The sequence below is a fragment of the Pseudorca crassidens genome, chromosome 8 (assembly GCF_039906515.1).
Source record: "Pseudorca crassidens isolate mPseCra1 chromosome 8, mPseCra1.hap1, whole genome shotgun sequence".
Taxonomy (NCBI): Eukaryota; Metazoa; Chordata; class Mammalia; order Artiodactyla; family Delphinidae; genus Pseudorca; species Pseudorca crassidens.
The window spans coordinates 89,762,292-89,781,624 of NC_090303.1; the positions used below are offsets into that span (position 1 = coordinate 89,762,292).

General features: G+C 36.2%; 1 protein-coding gene across 2 annotated transcripts in view; it reads left to right on the forward strand.

Annotated features, from left to right (window-relative positions):
* Nucleotides 1–19,333, forward strand: part of NUP205 (nucleoporin 205) — an 81,201-nt gene that overhangs the window by 20,281 nt on the left and 41,587 nt on the right. For both annotated transcript variants that reach the window (XR_010945640.1, XM_067747107.1), the window contains exons 9-22: nt 810–926; nt 1,107–1,244; nt 3,120–3,270; nt 4,315–4,520; nt 6,481–6,663; nt 7,779–7,829; nt 8,350–8,559; nt 11,293–11,392; nt 11,838–11,975; nt 13,339–13,528; nt 14,513–14,633; nt 16,399–16,480; nt 16,756–16,920; nt 17,251–17,375. Coding sequence is in view for 1 of the 2 variants with exons in the window: in XM_067747107.1 (XP_067603208.1) it covers nt 810–926; nt 1,107–1,244; nt 3,120–3,270; nt 4,315–4,520; nt 6,481–6,663; nt 7,779–7,829; nt 8,350–8,559; nt 11,293–11,392; nt 11,838–11,975; nt 13,339–13,528; nt 14,513–14,633; nt 16,399–16,480; nt 16,756–16,920; nt 17,251–17,375 (1,977 nt within the window). In the remaining variant the exon portion in view is untranslated. The remainder of the gene's footprint in view (nt 1–809; nt 927–1,106; nt 1,245–3,119; nt 3,271–4,314; nt 4,521–6,480; nt 6,664–7,778; nt 7,830–8,349; nt 8,560–11,292; nt 11,393–11,837; nt 11,976–13,338; nt 13,529–14,512; nt 14,634–16,398; nt 16,481–16,755; nt 16,921–17,250; nt 17,376–19,333) is intronic.

Consider the following 19,333-nt stretch of genomic DNA (forward strand, 5'->3'; position numbering starts at 1 on the left):
AATATTGGTTAATTTGTGTCTTCTCCCTTTTTTCTTAACCTGGCTAGAGATTTATCAATCTCATTGATCTCTCCAAGGAGCCAGCCTTTGGCTTTATTGATTTTCTTACATTTTCTTTCACTGTTATTGATTTCTGCTTTTATTATTTTTTCCTCTCTGTTTGGGTTTTAATGTGCCCTAATCATTTCAGTTTTTTACCGCAGAAGCTTAGATTATTGATTTGAAACCTTTATTTTTTTCTACTATGGGCATTTAATGTTATAAATTTATCTGTGATTTCTGTTTTAACTGGGTCACACAAAGTTTGATATGTTGTGTTTTCATTTTTATTCTATTTAATGTATTTTGTAGTTTTCCTTGAGACTTCTTTGATTGCTGAGTTATTTACAAGTACATTGTTTAATTAGCAAATGTTTGGGGAGCTAGTTTTGCTCATTACATGACTATAGTGGTGGTATTAGTAGTTAGTAGGTAGTACCAGGGATGCTAAATGTCCTGTAATGTTTAGAATCATCCAACCTAGTGAAGAAGTATCCTACCCAAAATGTCAGTAATTGAGAAACACTTTAGTTAAAATTAACTTATCTGTAGTGGAAAATGCATTGAAGTCTTAAGATATTATAAATTTTGATTAATAATATTGCAGTAAAATTCCTAGCATATTTCTTCACATTATTAAAGTGGAATAGATATTTAAACAATATTTTTCTTTTATGTAATCACTTTTAGACAGTTGCCTGATTTTCTCATTTCATTATTATTAACCCATATAATAAATTTACATATAAACTATATAATAAATTTAATAGGTGAAGCAGTTGAGGAATCGGGCAGATGAAGATGCTCGAATGATTCACATGAGTATGCAGATGGGCAACGAACCCCCCATTTCACTTAGAAGGGATCTGGAACAATTAATGCTCTTGGTAAGTTCTTATATTGGATGGACTATCATCTCCCTCTCTCCGTTATTTTTTCCCCACCTTTGGAAAATTTCAGATCTAATATCTTAAATATACAAGTGAATTCAATAAAAATGTAAATTTTTATTTAAAAGTAATTTGAGTTACAGGCATTTTCCCACAGTCTTTGTTTACTGTTTGCAGATTGGTGAGCTATATAAAAAGAATCCTTTTAATTTGGAGCTTGCACTAGAATACTGGTGTCCCTCAGAGCCTCTTCAGACTTCCACTATCCTGGGTTCTTACCTTGGGGTGGCTCATCAGCGACCCCCTCAGCGCCAGGTGAGCTCCTAGTTTTTCTACTTTTGTACTGTGGATGGTAACTGGAAATCTTAAAAACATGAAAAATGGTATTTCCTGCTGTTATTGCTGTTCATGCAAATGAACACTATTGTAACCTTTAGACATTTATAGTTTTTCCTTTTATTTAAGGAAATTGAAACTCTTAAATTGATCTGATCATTTTGGAGTTTATATAGTCAGCCTTTTATTAGATACTAGCTTTGCGTCGAAGCATTAGACACAGAAAAGTGTCTAGTTTCTTTATGAGTCACTTACTTGGATTTAATTAGTATTTATTAACTTACTCTGTCCTCTATAGGCATGACAAAGAATATACATCATTCTTAGCAAGTTGAGGAAGATAGGAGAGGTAAAAATACTACAGGAAAAAGGCTTAGAAGTTATAATTAATGACAGAATGCCTATGAGTCAGTAGATAATGTAGGAAAAAGTCCATTTTATATCCTGTAGTAACTAAAGGATGCTGTGCAGCAGCAAATCAGATGGATTGCCGTATCTGTCTTCATCTCTTTGGGATTTTCTGTTCTAGATGTTTTCATGCCATATAATACAGTTTTCATTTATGCTAGCTAGAGTCTAAGATCAGGACCCCCCCTTTTTTTAACTGTATTTCTTACATTTATTGTTTCACTTTTTTCCATTTAAAAAGTTTTGGAGAAGGGTTTATTAAAAGTTTATAAATATTAAAAGAAATTTCCATTATGAAAATTTTCAAACATATGGAAGAGAGAATAATTATAATAAACATCCAACATCTTAATTTATTTTTATTTTTTTACAACAAATGCCCCTTTCCATTTAATCATTTATTTATTGACTGTGTTGTGGTATGTGGGATCTTAGTTCCCAGGGATCAAACCTGTGCCCCCTGCAGTAGAAGGGTGGAGTCCTGACCACTGGACTGCCAGGGAATTTCCCCAGAAGAATTTCTTTTTTTTTTTTTTGCCTTGCGACTTGTGGTCCCTTAGTTCCCCAACCAGGGATTGAACCCGGGCCCTCAGCAGTGAGAGCATGGAGTCTTAACCACTGGACCACCAGGGAATTCCCCAACATCTTAATTTAATAGCTGTTAACATCTTGCCATGTTCACTTCCACTCTTGTTATTTCTACTGCTTTTATTTTGCTGGGTTATTTTAAAGTAAATTATAGGCAGCATGACTTTTCACCTCTCACTGGTTAAGTTAGTATCTCTTAAAAATAAGGATATTTTTTCTGTATAATCATAAAATTGTTATACCTAACAGATTTAACAATAATTTCCAGAGATCTGTAACATTTTTCGTTCTGAGTTCCAACTAATTAGTCTGAATAATATGTTTAGTTGTTGATAATAGATTTAAGGCATAAGCAAGAGAAAAGAGAAATCTAAGAAGTAGACTTAGAGAACAGGAGTGTAGGAACATGTATTGGCCAGAACACAAAACAGAATATGTTTAGGTTACTATAAAAAGTTCTTTCAGGTTCCTAGATCTTCATACTAAATTTGGCTGGGATTTAGGAACTCTGGGTTCTAAGTGTACCTTTGAATTTGCTAGTTAATTTTAAATGAGTAAATTTCTTCAGTTGTTTTACATATTTAGAATGTGAGTAGTCTTACGTTTTGTGACATTACGATGTTTATAAAAATGTACTTTATGTTCACAAAGATATTCTATAATTGCATTAAATTGCTAATGACAAACTTGAAAATGTAATTTTTCATAAATAGAATACCAGATTATTTTGTCTTGGGTGGGGAGTTAAATGAGAGTACATAATTCATTTTAGTTCATATGTAGTCTTTATTAGCTAGTCCATGTTGACTTAAAGTTAAGATATGCTTTATGTAAACTGTTGGTTTTTCCCTATTTCAGGTTGTCTTGTCAAAGTTTGTTAGGCAAATGGGTGACCTGTTGCCTCCAACTATTTATATTCCTTATTTGAAAATGCTCCAGGGATTGGCTAATGGGCCCCAGTGTGCCCACTACTGTTTTAGTCTACTCAAAGTCAATGGTAGCAGTCACGGTAAGAAAAATCTAGTTGTTGTCTAGGTTTGTTGTGACATTCAGTATCCTTCTACCTATTAAAGCATATCGGTTATATGTGCTAGGTTCTACTGGGTGTATACGTTATTTTTATAACAGAGAGAAGCCCACTGCTGGCTTTATGTATGGCGATGCTTTGATTATGGTCTCACAGACTGGAGAGTTACCATTTGCTTTATAAAATACAGTTCAGTTTAAGAAATGAGAATTAATATACATTTTTAAGAACACATCTGGTGCTCAAAGCAAAATATACACCTTTGCTACATAAGTTTGATTTCTTTATCTTCATAAGTCCTTATTTTCTAAATTTCTGTTCTTATAGTTTTTCTCTCAACCCTCTCCCAATTTCCTCACTTAATTTTCAGACTTGAGTCTGGTTACACCAAAAATAGTGCAAAAGGGAAGAGAAAGAAATATTTATTAAACACCTCTGTCAGGTAGATATTATTACTTCGTTTTTACATGTGAGGAAACTGAGGTTTAGCAAAGTTAAGTAATTTACCGAAGGTCACGAGTTACAGGGAAGCCATGATAGGAACTGAGATCTGTCTGGCTCCAAGACCTGTGTTTTGACTATTCTGTCAAGCCTTCCTTGTCTTACCTGCTCGACTTTTGCTCTCAGTGCTTGGTATGTAATAGAGTACTGTAATTTGCAAATCTAGATTGTAGTTCTCTCTCTCTTTGGGAATTTAATTTAAGCTCAACATTTGGGAACTACTCATGGGAAAAGCAGCCTTGTATAGTTACATGACAACACAGAGTACCGTCCTGGATTCGAAGTAGGTAACTGACATCCAAAGTAATTTACCTTTGCATTACATGGGCACCACCCAGTTTTAGTCCCAGGGATAAACTGATCCAGAGTTTAGTTTAAAGAGGGTTTCTAACCCATTTTCAACACACAGCTTATCTAGGACAAAGGCAAACAAAGTTTATTGTTTTAAATTTATTTTCTTCCTCCATTTCCAAGCAAATGCTTAGACAATTTTTAAAGGAAATTCTATGCTGTGTCTCTTTACAGTTGAAAATATTCAGGGGGCAGGCGGCAGTCCTGTTTCCTGGGAACATTTCTTTCACTCCTTGATGCTTTACCATGAACACCTCCGGAAGGATCTTCCAAGTGCAGATAGTGTCCAGTACCGTCACCTTCCTTCACGTGGCATCACCCAGAAGGAGCAGGACGGGTTGATTGCTTTTTTACAGCTCACATCTACCATCATTACTTGGGTAGGTAACCCACCCACCGCATGTGAGAATGTAACTTTGTATTCTAACACAGTGGCATTGTAAGGAGCCCCCAAGTTTCCTTATAATGCTTGAAGTTTATGAGTGATAAATTTAGCATATATATTTGGCATTCTGTTCTTTTTTTTTTTTTTTGTGGTTAGTATTTTATGCTATTCTGTTCTTCAGTTCTTTGTTTCTTCACCTTTAGAGGGTATAGTTCTGGTAGCCCCTGCTTACTGCCATAAATGTGTATGAAAATAATAGCCTAAGCCTGAAAGAAAATAATCAGAAGGGCAAATAAGAATGAGCTGTTGGGGCTTCCGTGGTGGCACAGTGGTTGAGAGTCCGCCTGCCGATGCAGGGAATGTGGGTTCGTGCCCCGGCCTGGGAAGATCCCACATGCCGCAGAGCGGCTGGGCCCGTGAGCCATGGCCGCTGAGCCTGCGCGTCCGGAGCCCGTGCTCTGCAAGGGGAGAGGCCACAACAGTGAGAGGCCCGCGTACCGCAAAAAAAAAAAAAAAAAAGAATGAGCTGTTGGATACACATCCTTCTAGAAGGTTTCCTAGCATAGGTGTGGATATATAGGTTCTTGTGTATATACATATATATATATACACATAAAGAGTATTTTTAATTAAAAAGAAAATTTACTGAATATTTTTTCTCTCTCATATATACATACATATATATATATCATATCTTCTTAATCCATTTATCTTTTGATGGACAGTTAGGTTGCTTCCGTATCTTGGCAATTGTAAGTAACGCTGCTATGAACATTGGGGTGCTTGTATCTTTTCAAATTAGTGTTTTTGTTTTTTCCGAGTGTATACCCAGGAGTAGAATTGTGGGGTCATATGGTAGTTCTGTTTTTAGTTTTTTGAGAACCCTCCATACTGTTTTCCACAGTGGCTGTACAATTTACATTCCCACCAACAGTGTAGGAGAGTTTATCCTTTTCTCCATATTCTCGCCTTTGTGTTCTTTTTTTTAATGATAGTCATTCTGACAGGAGTGAGGTGGTATCTCACTGGTTTTGATTTGCATTTCCCTGATGATTAGTGACGTTGAGCGTCTTTTCATGTGCCTGTTGGCCATCTGCATGTCATTTTTGGAGAAGTGTCTTTTCAGGACTTCTGCCCATTTTTAGTCGTGTTGTTTGTTTTTGTGATGTTGAGTTGTGTGAGCTATTTATATATTTTGGATATTAACCCCTTATTGGTCATATCATTTACAAATATTTTCTCCCATTCAGTAGGTAGTCTTCGTTTTGTCTAGGGTTTCCTTTACTGTGCAAAAGCTTTTAAGTTTAATTAGGTCCCATTTGCTCTTCTAGTTGTTTCTTTTGTTCACTAGAGCAAAGCTAAGTTCCTTACTCTGACATTCTCTCCAAAGGATAGGAAGAGTGTCTTCTAACTTACTGGTTTTCCCAGTAATGCTAAATAGTATTAAAGGTCGAAACATAAAGTTTGTAATTATTTCTTGTTGAATTAAAATGGAGTGATACTTGATACCGTGTGTGTGTGTGTGTGTGTGTGTGTGTGTGTGTGTGCGCGCGCATGCGTGTGTGTGTGTATTTCCATTTTTTTCTCAGTAAAGGACAAGGTATTTTATTCATTCATATCTAACATTGTTCCAGAAAAGATGTTAAATGCCTATGTAAGATTTATGTGACCCTGGAAGACTTTCTTTGTTTGTATGTATTATTTTCCATTCTTAGAGCTGTCAAAGTAATTCTACAAAGGCTATCTTTTCTCCATTTTTTACACTGACTGAGCTAGTGATCTGATTTGATCTACTGGTAGAGCTCAAGCATTTGCCGTAGGCTTATCTTTGTTTTAGTATGTATTAAGCCTATGAATACTCAGTGTAAGTGTTAGCAATTTAGATGATTACTGGTCATGTTTCTTAGCTTTTGAAAATGGAAAGTCTCTCTTGTTCTTTTCAATTCAATACTCAGAGTGAAAATGCTCGTTTGGCACTCTGTGAACATCCTCAGTGGACCCCCGTGGTGGTGATTCTGGGACTCCTGCAGTGCAGTATCCCTCCTGTATTAAAGGCCGAACTACTGAAGACACTTGCAGCGTTTGGAAAATCTCCTGAAATTGCTGCTTCTCTCTGGCAGTCGTTGGAATATACTCAGGTAGTATTATGAGCTCTCTTATTTACATTATTACAGTTTGAAAGTGAGATTTGATAATATTGTACAAGCAAGTGCATCCAATTGAAACGTATAGTATACCACGAACTTCACAGATAGAAAGTTATGATTTTGGTACTAAGCATAGCGTCAGAAACTAACAGGCTTGGGTTTTTCTCTTGGATCAGCTGACAGCTTCACTGGGTTACTGGAGACTGGTTCTTCTCTTTGTTTTTCAGTGTTTGTAAGATTAATAAATTCCTCAACTCTGTCTTTGACACTAGGCTGATAGAAGCCTTCCGAAGTCATCTGTACTCATTAAATGTGGGAGATGCCTATTTGTTTTGCTGCTTCCTTCTGTGCCCTTTCTGTCTTACAGCAGACGAGTGAAGTGTCTCTATCAACTCTTATTTCTTCAGTTATAAGCCCTGTTAGAATTTTTATGTCAAGATAGAGTTATTCTATATGTGGTAAAGTAAAAAAAGGAAAATAAGAATGTGTCCTATAGAGATTTTTCTAGTAAAATGGTTAGGAGGAATATATGTTTGTCTTAGAAATAATACCACATAAGGGAGCCTATGATTCTGACACATTGGTAAAACTACTGTTTTGAAGCAGTATTCTAGTTGTTTTGTGACATACGTGTCCTGAAGATGTTAATGATACTTTATAAAAACAAAAATTAAGGGAGTTGGTGTGTGCTGGAGGCTTGCCACTTTTAGTTTAGTGTTGATACTTCATTTTTTCATTCATGAGTGTGTCAGTACTTATTGTCCTGAGTGCTTCTTTATACCTAAGATGAAGTGTGTTTGGGTGAGGTTTCCTCTCATAAATCCTTTTAAGGTTCACTCCTGGAATATCTGAGAGGAAAGTTGCTGAAAACACATCTTGTGTGCACTTAGAAATTACCAGTTTTCTGAAGCCCAGGTAATTGGAAGTTCTCCCTGAACCTGGACACATTTGCTAATGAAAGTTCATCAGAGACTTCTCAGTTGTCATTTCTGAACGACATTGTAAGATGTAGAATGTGGTGGGTGTTGTATATGACTATTATTGCAAAGCTGCTTCTTTTCATTGATAAATGAGTGCTCCTGACATCTAATTCTTATTATTTTAAGGTACTGCAAACCGTAAGAGTTCCAAGCCAGAGGCAAGCTATTGGTATTGAGGTAAAGCTTTCCTTTTAGTTTAAATGCTATATTCATACATTCACATGATAAAAAGACTAAGAAAAAATATTCTTACCCTATTAGGGTTCTGTAATTTTCAACTTTAATGTATTTTCATTTGAGGGTTTTTGTGTTGAAATGGAGATGAAACTTTTTATGAAAGAAATAAAAATACTTTTGGTTTCAGAGTTGGAAAGGCATGTTAGATGGCAGCCATCCAAACTGAAAGTTTGGTTTGAACTCAGTTTAATTAGGCTACTTGGGTCAACCCTAAAGTGAGAATTTACTTGTTCTAGTTTCTTTTCTTCTCTGTACGCTCCCTTCCTCTTTTTTAAAGAAACATTTAAGGTTTCCATTTTTAACTTTTGTGTCTTTATCTCTAAATAAAAAAGGATAATATCTGTGTGGGTCTTTGGGTGTGGTATTATACCGATATTAATGAGTTAATGTCTGAAAAATGTTTTGCACTTTATAGCTGATGGTTTTATGTTACCAAATTTCCTTTATTTTTCTTTGGAAGGTGGAACTAAATGAGATAGAATCCCGATGTGAAGAATACCCATTAACTCGTGCGTTTTGCCAGCTAATTAGTACCCTGGTGGAGAGCTCCTTTCCTTCTAATTTGGGCGCTGGACTGCGGCCTCCCGGCTTTGACCCTTATTTGCAGTTCCTTAGAGATTCTGTGTTTCTCCGATTCCGTACAAGAGCTTACCGGAGAGCAGCTGAAAAGGTTATGTTCAGAGAAAAACTTTTGTCTCCTTACTCATTTACTGCTGCTTTTTCTTTTATTAGAGGTACAAGATGCTATAAGCTCATTTTAGCTTTTGAAAGTTAGTAAAATTCATAGTCTTATACTGACATATCCATGGTCTGATTGGTTTATATGCATCAAAAAATAAATTAAGGCATTAAAACCAAAGCAGTGACTTTTTACTGATCAGTAATGTAATTAATATGAAGTCATAGTCATTTAGATCCTTAATTGAACAAATTTTGACCAAAATTGAACCAAAAGTGTTACACCTTTGGCAGTTGGAAACACACTATTCTTTATTGGGATGATTTTGGTTAGGGATTGAAATAAGTTTAAACTTGCGCACTAATTTCTAATGATTAGTAGCACTTCTGGGTCGTGGAGTCTGGTTTAGTGGAAAGGCATATTGTGATTCATTAGGTATGTTTGCCGTGGATAGCGGCTGAGGGAGCACTGACATTTATGTACATATTTGCTCTGGTTGCAGTACACTCACAACTGAGCTAAATGTATATATCAGCTTATGTAATTCTAATATTACTGTGAGGCAGGTACTATTAATATTCCCATTTTACAGATGGAGGCTTAGCAAAGTTAAGGAACTTGGTTAAGGTTGAGGACCAGGATTTGAACCTAGGACTCTGATTCCAGATCCAAGCTCATAACCACTAAGCTATGTAAGAAACCCTTCCAGGTTCTGATGTAATTCACTTTAGTCTATAATACTGTTTATTGGTTCACAGACTACCCTTGGATATATCTTGTAGGGACATTTCTGCTTTATTTTTATAGTTTGCTGTTTTCAAACCTGTTGGGTTTATTTGTTGTATTATTGACTATAAAATAATATAGTTCATGCTAATTTTGGAAATTAGGAAAATATAGAAAAATATATGAAGAAATTATATCACCCATAATCCTGTTGCCAAGGGAAGGTTAACTATTATTCTTTTTCTTATGCATATCTACTTAAACTGAGATAATGAGCTGCATTAGCTTGTATCCCTTTTTGGCCACAAACATAGTATTATGAGGATTTTTTTCATGCTCTTAAAGATTCTTTGAAAACAGTCTTTTTAATGACTGCATAATCATTACTTGTATCTAGCATAGTTTATTTTTCATTGCCGTATCATTGGACATAGTTTGTTTCTAATATTTAGTCCCAAATAACAAGTTTATTTTTTGTCAGTTGCCTTAGAAGTTTTGCTTCTTATGTGGTAGAAATAAACACTGAGAGGGGCATACATTTTATTGAAGCCCTAGAATTACCTTATTAACATATGTTTCCTTATTGGATGAAAACTGTAACAGCAGCCATGCCTCATTAATAGAAGTCATTTCCGATGGATAATGGATGCTGATAATTGCAATCTCTTCAACAAAATGTTCTGATACTTTTTGGCATTTCTTTTAAATATCTTATTTGCCTTTTCTTACAAAGGTCATTATGACCTAAGGGTTTAGAGCTTTAGTCAGCAACTTTGTTTCCGTGTTTATTATTTTTCACCCATGCATTTCTATATTTCTAGCACTGCTGCTCTTCCCAGCTGCCATTTATTTCCCCACATATTACCCTAAGAAATTTTCCCTCAATTTTGTGAATTTATTTCACTAGGAAGTCTTCTTAAGGTTTAACTTACATCTTTGTATTTTAGAACACTAGCTTCTCAAAAACAGTGCTTTGGATTGAGATAAATAACTATAAACAGAGTGTTAGAGGCAGTGTGTATATTTATTAATCCTAAAATCCATTATTATGTGGTGATAAGTATTTTTCATTTAAACAAATTATTTTGAAAAATTTGGAAAATAGAGAAAAGTAAATAATTTTTTAAAAATAATTTAAAAATGATTATCCCAATTCTCAAAATCAGCCGTGATAAAATAATGTGCAGTGGAAATAATGACTAAAGTAATATTTAAAAAACCACCATGTACAGTTACCAAACTCAGCCTCATTAAAATTCTATGCAGTGGATTTTTTAAACAGTTTAATTTTATTGTCTGTACAGTTATATATATTTTCCCTTTGGCATAAATATTTTTCCTTGTTGTTACTTAGCTTTTAAAAACATTTTAAACAAAGAGGTGATAATGAGGTCATTTGGGGGAAGCCTACCAGTGATTCTTAACTTTTTTTTTTTTTTTTTGATTCTTAACTTTGGCTAGAGCCATGAACACTGGTCTGGGAATTAGAAGTGCAGGGCTGGACCTCCAGCACGTTTGCTTCCAAGCTTTATGGTCTTGGGGATATCATTCACTGCTCTGAGCTTCACTTGCTTCACCTGCAAAATAAGTGTTGATTAAATGAGATGATTTCTCCGATCCTGTCCAGCTGAGATTCTTAGAGAAACTGAAATATTTGACACTTTGGAGAGGTGTTCAAATCTGGTGTTGCTTAATTATAAATTGACTATGGCTAGATACTGAGTGCTTTAGATTTATTAACAAAGCCCAAATATCTGCTATAGAAATGTTTCTTTTAGACTAATGCTTTTACAAATGTTTTACCTTGAAAAATTAACCAATCCATTGTTCTTTAGCAAAACAAAGCAAAATGAACCGGGATTTCTATATTGCTTAGCATAAATAAAGTAGAAAGGGGACTTCACTCATTTTCTAGAGAAAAGTAGGAGGAATGAAAAACTTAGCAAGGTTATCACCTTGAACTGTTACTGTTATTGAAATATTTATGTTTTTCTATAGTGGGAAGTTGCTGAGGTTGTTTTGGCGGTGTTTTATAAATTGCTCGGAGATTATGAACCTCAACTTGAAGATTTTGTAGACCAGTTTGTGGAACTACAAGGTAATTTAATTCTGTCACTTTCAAACAAGGTGTCAGCTATTTATAAGCCTATTTATAATTTATAAATTATTATACATAAGCTATAAATTGTTTCTGGTTATAAGTTAACTTATAATTTTATGTTTTTTGGTGCATTGTTTAAGTCATTTTGATTGTTCTGAGCAAGATAAAATAAAGTAAAATTTCACTGAATGGAGGAGTAAGAACACTGCCTTACAGATTCTTTAGTGAGTTAACATATAACATGTGAACTAACTGCTTTGTGCAGATCAGCTCTTTTGGAAATTACCTCTGTATATAGTTGGTGTCACTGTCTCTAAATTGAAACTTGCCTTCATCTGTTTAGATACCATTTAATTTACAAATCTCACATATTTCATAGAAATCAAGGGAGTGACAAAAATACTAATTCACCATCTTTTGCACTATGTTATGTTCTATTTAGGAGAAGAAATCATAGCCTATAAGCCACCAGGATTTAGTCTGATGTATCATCTTCTGAATGAGTCACCAATGTTGGAGCTTGCTCTTAGTTTACTGGAGGAAGGCGTTAAGCAGCTTGATACCTATGCTCCTTTCCCTGGTATGTGCCTGAATGTCTTCATATATTGAAAACAGTTTTGCTGGTATTGTCTTTTGTAAACTGAAGGTTTGAAGTAGATGACCTCTGAACTTCCTTTCCACTGTAAGATTTTCTCTCTGTATCTACAGTGTTGTTTTAGTGAGTCATACAATGAAAGTATATTAAAAGTGAAAGCAGACTAAAGTACAGAGACTCTCATTATAACTGTCTTATTGCAGGATCTTTGGTAGGTAATCATAATTATCTCTTATCACTTTAACATCTTTAACATGTCTAACTTTAAATTTTTTAATTTAATTAATTAAATTTTAATCTTTGTTTTGTTTTCTTCACAGTATTTGTAAAAGCCCTTGCTATTGGGTGTGGTACATAGTGTTCAATAAATTTCATTTACTATTACTAGTAGTTATTATCATTTACTGAGTGCTTACTATGCATTTGGCAATTATTTTTTTTTTTGCCGGACGCGGGCCTCTCACTGTTGTGGCCTCTCCCGTTGCGGAGCACAGGCTCCAGACGTGCAGGCTCAGCGGCCATGGCTCACGGGCCCAGCTGCTCCGCGGCATGTGGGATCTTCCCGGACCTGGGCACGAACCCGCGTCCCCTGCATCAGCAGGCGGGCTCTCAACCACTGCGCCACCAGGGAAGCCCTGCATTTGGCAATTTTAAAAGCACGTTACATGTATTAATACATTTAACCTGTACAAAAGCCCTATGTGGTAGATGATATTATTTCCATGTAATGAATAAGGAAATTGATGCATAAAGAGGTTTCACATCTTTCTTCAGGGTCAGGGCTGTGATTTGAACTTAGGCAGTTTGGCTCCAGAGCACATGTATTTTCAATTTGAATGGTGGGATTATAGGTGACTCTTGTTTATATTTTCTGCTTCTTTATTTTCCAGATTTTCCACAATGGTTATGTATTATTTTAAATCAGTTTCTTGGCCTCAACACCATTGGCACCTTTGGTAGAATAATTCTTTAATGTAGAGGCTGTCCTGTTGTCCTCTACCCACTAGATGCCTGCAGCACATCCCTTGTTGTGACAACCTAAAGTGTCTCCAGATATTGCTATATGTCCTCTGGGGCCAAGCTCACTCCCATCCGAGAACCATTGCTCTAAATAATCAGGGAAAGAATACAGGAAAAATTACTGAGAAGCCATTGCATTAAAGTAATCTGAGTCACAAAAGTTACCATGACTTGTCTGGGTGAGGAGTCTTGTAAAGTTACTGCTGAAGGTTTGAAAACTTGAGGTCTTTTTGAATCTGGAACTTGTCCTTTATCTTGTTTTCCTAAGAATTGATTATGAGTTTCTAAGATTCATGTAGAACTTTCTAATTTTGATTTTGCTCTATAGGGAAGAAACACCTGGAGAAAGCAGTGCAACATTGCCTTGCACTTCTCAATCTTACTCTGCAAAAGGAAAACCTCTTTATGGATCTTCTAAGAGAGAGTCAGCTGGCTCTAATAGTCTGTCCTTTAGAACAGCTATTGCAGGGAATCAATCCCAGAACTAAGAAGGCTGATAATGTGGTGAACATTGCCAGGTAAGTTGCATTTGTAGGTAGAGAAATGATGAAATGAATGAGATGGCATTCTAGCTTTGATTTCCAAATCTGGTCAGATCCCTAATGCATCGCTTAAAATTTTTTTTTGTCTCATTTTATTATTATCTTCTTTTGCTTCTCTGATTTTAATTACTCTGAACCTTATAATCTTTCTCTTCTTTTTAACTTACTCTTTTTTTTTAAGTACATTTAAAAAAAATTATTTTATTTATTTGGTTCACTGGGTCTTAGTTGCAGCAGGCATGCTTCTTAGTTGCAGCTCATGGGCTCCTTAGTTGTGGCATGTGAAGTCTTAGTTGCAGCATGCATGTGGGATCTAGTTCCTTGACCAGGGATCGAACCCAGAGCCCCTGCATTGGGAGCACTGAGTCTTAACCACTGCGTCACCAGGGAAGTCCCTTTCTAACTTACTCTATGTCCTAAAAATTTCTAAGTACAAAATGACATAATCTTAATATTGTTTGTCTCCTCTTGGGAAATTGGATGTTTGGAGGATAGAACTGGGGAGCAAACTTTTCATTGTATAATCTGAACTTCTGGTGGTTTGCTGGCAGTGCTTGGTGTTCCATGACTTGTGGAAGCATCTCCCAATCTCTGCCTTCACCTTTAGGTGGCATTCTCCCTGTGTGTGTGTCTGTGTCCACATTTCCCGTTTTTATAAGGTTATCAGTCATTGGATTAGGATTCTCCTTGATGACCTCATCTTAGCTTGGTTAATTATATCTTCAAAGACTCTATTTCCAGATAAGGTCATTCTGGGTTTGGCTATCAACATATGAATTTTGGGAAAACATGATTCAACCTGTAACAGGTTACATCTAGTTAGAAGGGAAAACCTTTGTCTAATTTACCCAAAAGTGCTGTATGAGTAGGGGAAGCCCTGATCCTAAATGTTCTGTATCGAGAATAGTAAGAAGCAAAAATTTCATCACATAGTTCCTCAAATGTTCTCTTGTTTTAAAGATACCTATATCATGGCAATACTAATCCAGAATTGGCTTTTGAAAGTGCCAAGATCCTCTGCTGTATCTCTTGCAATTCCAATATTCAGATAAAATTGGTTGGAGATTTCACACATGACCAGGTAACTGATTTTGTTGTTGTTATTTTTTGGTGTTTCCTGAGTACATCTTATTCTTGTATGTGGAAAAATTCTGAGAGTAAATATATCTGTATATGACGGATGAAAGCCTACCCATGTGCTGGGCTGTGATTTGTGTTTGACGATAATACCATTCCCAGTGATACTGTATACACTATAGTATGTGATTATACTCTGTATTATGGTATATGACTGTATGGCCTAATGAGACTCTTGCTACTCCAGGCACATTAAAGTGATTATTAGGTTTGTAAGTGCAACTTCTGTTTGTTTTTTGCATCCTTTGTTTCACCCTTCCTCAGTGGTGAGTGAGCCTCTGCTATTCTGATTTCACTGTTGTGAGTTGTCTACTTCCATGGCTTTTTGGTGACCCACATTTGTGTCACTTCATTTGATACACTGGAGAACGTTTTTAGATGTTTTCCTCTTTTAGTCCAATTTATAATAGTTCTCTTTCTATTCACTGAATAGCTATAATTGGGGAATCTGCTGTTTTTCTTTCTCTTTATAGACATTTGGCCTTTTGTATTTTATGCTGGTAATCACTGCTTTTGCTAGTTGAAGAATATTATTGTCTTTCCGTGTTTTGAAACAGGGACTCTTCTGGCATTCTGGGTGGGACAGATCTTCATTTTATGTGTAACTGTCCCTCAAATTGCAGGACTCTTAGCATCCCTGGTTCCCTGCCACTGTCTGTCAGTAGTAATCTCTAGTTGTGATGACTCAGAATGCCCCCACATATTTCTAAGTGCCTTCTGGAGTGGCAGTACTGCCCAAGTTGAGAACCATTATTTATAGTAAAATATAGATGTCTAATCTGGTTTTTGGATGAAGTTCATGAAACCACATAATTAATTAGGGGATGTTGAATGAAGATTTTCAGTTTGCTGGCATTCATTTGAGTATGAATTGTTATTACCAATTTTAGCATCCTGCTAGAGTTCTTGTTTTTTATTTGTTTTTTTTTTTAAGTGTATCTGTTTATTTTTATTTTTTTTTTGGCTGCGTTGGGTCTTAGTTGTGTCGCACGGGCTCTTCGTTTCGGCACGCGGGCTTCTCTCTAGTTGTGGCGTGCAGGTTTTCTCTCTCTAGTTGTGGTGCACGGGCTCCAGAGCGTGTGAGCTGTGTAGTCTGCGGCATGCAGGCTCTCTAGTTGAGGCGCGTGGGCTTAGTTTCCCTGCGGCATGTGGGATCTTAGTTCCCTGACCAGGGAACAAACCCGTGTCCCCTGCATTGGAAGACGGATTTTTTACCACTGAACCACCAGGGAAGTCCCCATAGCATCCTGCTAGAGTTCTTAAAGGAGGTAAAGTAGTATCTAGTCTCTCAGCCCAGAAATATAAAACTGGTGTATGTGTACATTTCTAAAGAGAGAAGGTGAGAATTTTATTTTATATTTTAGTTAAGATCTGATAGCGTTGAGTATATAATGAAGAAGTTATGAAATAGCAATTTAATGTTATTTTTTTAAAAAACTAGTTTGATTCTTTGGGAAAGAAAATTAGTGAAGCAAGTTTTAAAACCAATAAACTTTAAAAGTTTTTGTTTCTTTATTTCTATAGCAAGCTAAATGGCACTCAGTTAAGGAACTCAGTTTTATATTAATTAAAAATGTAACTAAAACCTAAATACTTTCCTTGGAGCAGATTTGCCTTTTTTCTTTATAGAAAAATGTTTATAAATATATATCATATTTATCATAGTTTCTCTAATATTTAGTCACTTTAAAATCTTTATATGACTTCAGAGTGTAAGTCAGAAGCTGATGGCTGGATTTGTGGAGTGTTTGGATAGTGAAGATACAGAAGAATTTGTACGTCTAGAAGAGGGTATGTCTTAGATTAACATGTATATTTTTTATTTTATGTAAATGCTTACTGTAAAGAAAACTGTTGGATGTCTAGTGGTGATGTAAGAGAAATTTGAGAATTTGCTAGCATAAAAGTATATAAGGCTTTTGGGAAACCTCTTAAATCTGAACTTAATGTAATGGCTAATCAAGTAAACTAAAACTAAAGAAAACATGGAGGTTTGGGATACAAGTTTTATATTTTTCCATTTGTTATATGTTAACTTTTCATTGTTTTGTGATTTCCACATTAAGGATCAGAACTTGAAAAGAAATTAGCTGGAATCCGTCATGAAACAAGAATCCACATCTTGAATCTTCTCATCACCTCTCTGGAACGCAATCCACCAAATCTTGCTCTCTACCTATTGGGCTTTGAATTGAAGAAACCTGTCAGTACCACAAACCTACAAGACCCAGGTATAGCCATAAGACACATAGGCATTTATTTCTTTTCATATTTATGTTGCTAAATGGTCATTTATTGAATTCCAGGCTCATGGGATAATTCATTGAAAGAAATAAATAATGTATGAAAGGTAATGTGATGGGCCAATCTTTAGGACTTAAATCAAGTGTGGACAAACTAAGCCTTGAAAAGTTAGTATTTAATACATTTTCTGTATCAATATTTGAAAGGATGTTTATGGTAGGGTATATGTATATGGAATTTAAGTTTTATAACGATATTAAGGTTTTTAATGCAGAAATTTGAAAAGAGAAGCTGAATTTCCTTTTGGTTTTATGCAGGAGTGTTAGGTTGCCCTCGGACCTGCCTTCATGCCATCTTAAACATCTTGGAGAAGGGAACTGAAGGGAGAACAGGCCCGGTGGCAGTGAGAGAATCTCCTCAACTCGCTGAGCTGTGTTACCAGGTATACAGAGGGCTGCACTTTGTAGCACCTAGGAGAAGAAGCTTAATTAGATGCTTGATTCCATCGCAGATATGAAAGAATAACAGTATGACTGAATTGAAATGAGTTTCATTTAGCGGTTTGACCAGTCTTTCATTTATGGATAAAAATCCTGTAGATCTACATGATCCTATATGTTGATCACTTGAAAAATAAGGGAAGTTGGATGCATTTAGACCAGATAATGTGGGAACTTTTCAAGGATGCTGTGTTTCAAGTTGTTTCTTTTTGGTGATGAGAGTAGTAGATTTGAGTCAGAAGACCTCTGGTTCCTATCTCTGCCCCTTAACTAGCTACGTCACGTTGGGCATACCATGAAACTTCTCTGAGTTTTTAAATCTGTGAAATGGGCTGTTGTGAGACTTACATGAGAATGCAAGAATGTAAGTGAAAGTACTTTTTAAGAACCATGTAAATTATGCTGCCCTATAGCTATATGTAAGGTGGTAGACAGTGAAATTAATGTAAGTTTAAACTGTAATGAGAACTGTTGTCTTACTTGTGTTTTATTCTTTTGTTTATTTCTTGTTTTATTCATTTTATAAGTATTTTAAGAACTAGGCTTTATAAGATACGACTAATTTCTCAATTTAAGTGACACCCTGATTCTCATTTTCATGATAAGAAATGCGTCATTAACTTCTAGTAACATGGAGATTTTTCTTTGTTATTTTCCTGTTTTTCTTTTTGTAATTCTTTACTGTTTTCCTCTATCCTCTAGCTATCCAAACAGCCCTTCACCTCTGAGTACTACAGCTAGGTCTTCCTGTGAATCCCTTAATTCGGGAACAAACTTGATGTATATTTTAGCACAGTGTTACAGATTTTGACATATTTAGGTAGAAGCAATTGATAAGGTTAATCATCTGGGCTAAAGGAGTTAGGCAGGTGAAGTAAGTGAATGAAACCAGATTTAAGACAAATAGATGGGGAGGGGAGGGAGAGGAGAATCTGGCAGACTGGAGAGCACATGCCCTGCTACTCAGCCCCTGCTCATTTTTACCCTGTTGGGATGCAGGCCCTGGTTTGCCAGATCCTCTGCTTATCGAAACACTGTACTGGCCAAACAAAACATGTCTAAACCAGCAGTCTGCCAGTTTATTACACGTGCTCTATGACTTTGCTACTCAAAATGTGGACCAGCATCATCAGCATCACCTCTTGGAAGCTTGTTAGCGCAGAATCTCAGGCCCCACTCCAGACCCGCTGAGTCAGAATCTGCATTTTAACAAGAAGCACTGCTCCATTTTTAATGAAAGAGGCTTCCTTTACCTCTAGGTTTATTTATTTATTTGTTTGTTTGCTTGTTTATTTATTTATTTAGGCTGTGTTGGGTCTTCGTTGCTGTGCGCAGGCTTTCTCTAGTTGCGGCGAGCAGGAGCTACTCTTTCTTGCGGTGCACGGGCTTCTTATTGCGGTGGCTTCTCTTGTTGCGGAGCACAGGCTCTAGGCGCGCGGGCTTCAGTAGCTGTGGCTCGTGGGCTCTAGAGCGCAGGATCAGCAGTTGTGGCGCACAGGCTTAGTTGCTTTGCGGCATGTGGGATCTTCTGGACCAGGGGACGAACCTGTGTCCCCAGCTTTGGCAGGCAGATTCTTAACTGTGGCGCCACCAGGGAAGTTCCAACCTCTAGGTTTATACTTCACTATGCTTCAGGAAAAAATTAAACCTCTAAGAAGAACTTTTTAGTTTAAAAATAAATTTGATCAAAATAAATAAATAAATAAATTTGATCATATGGAAGGGAAATAATTTGGGCCTTATTGATACTTTCATCATCCAGCAGTATGAGGTCTTCTGGTTGAAGCGTTGACACTGAATCTTGTGCCTTTGCTCTCTTCACTTTAACGATGGAAATTTTTCCTACCTGGTCTTGGGAACTAGGAAATGTATCACGCAAACCCTTGCAAAGTGGCTCTTC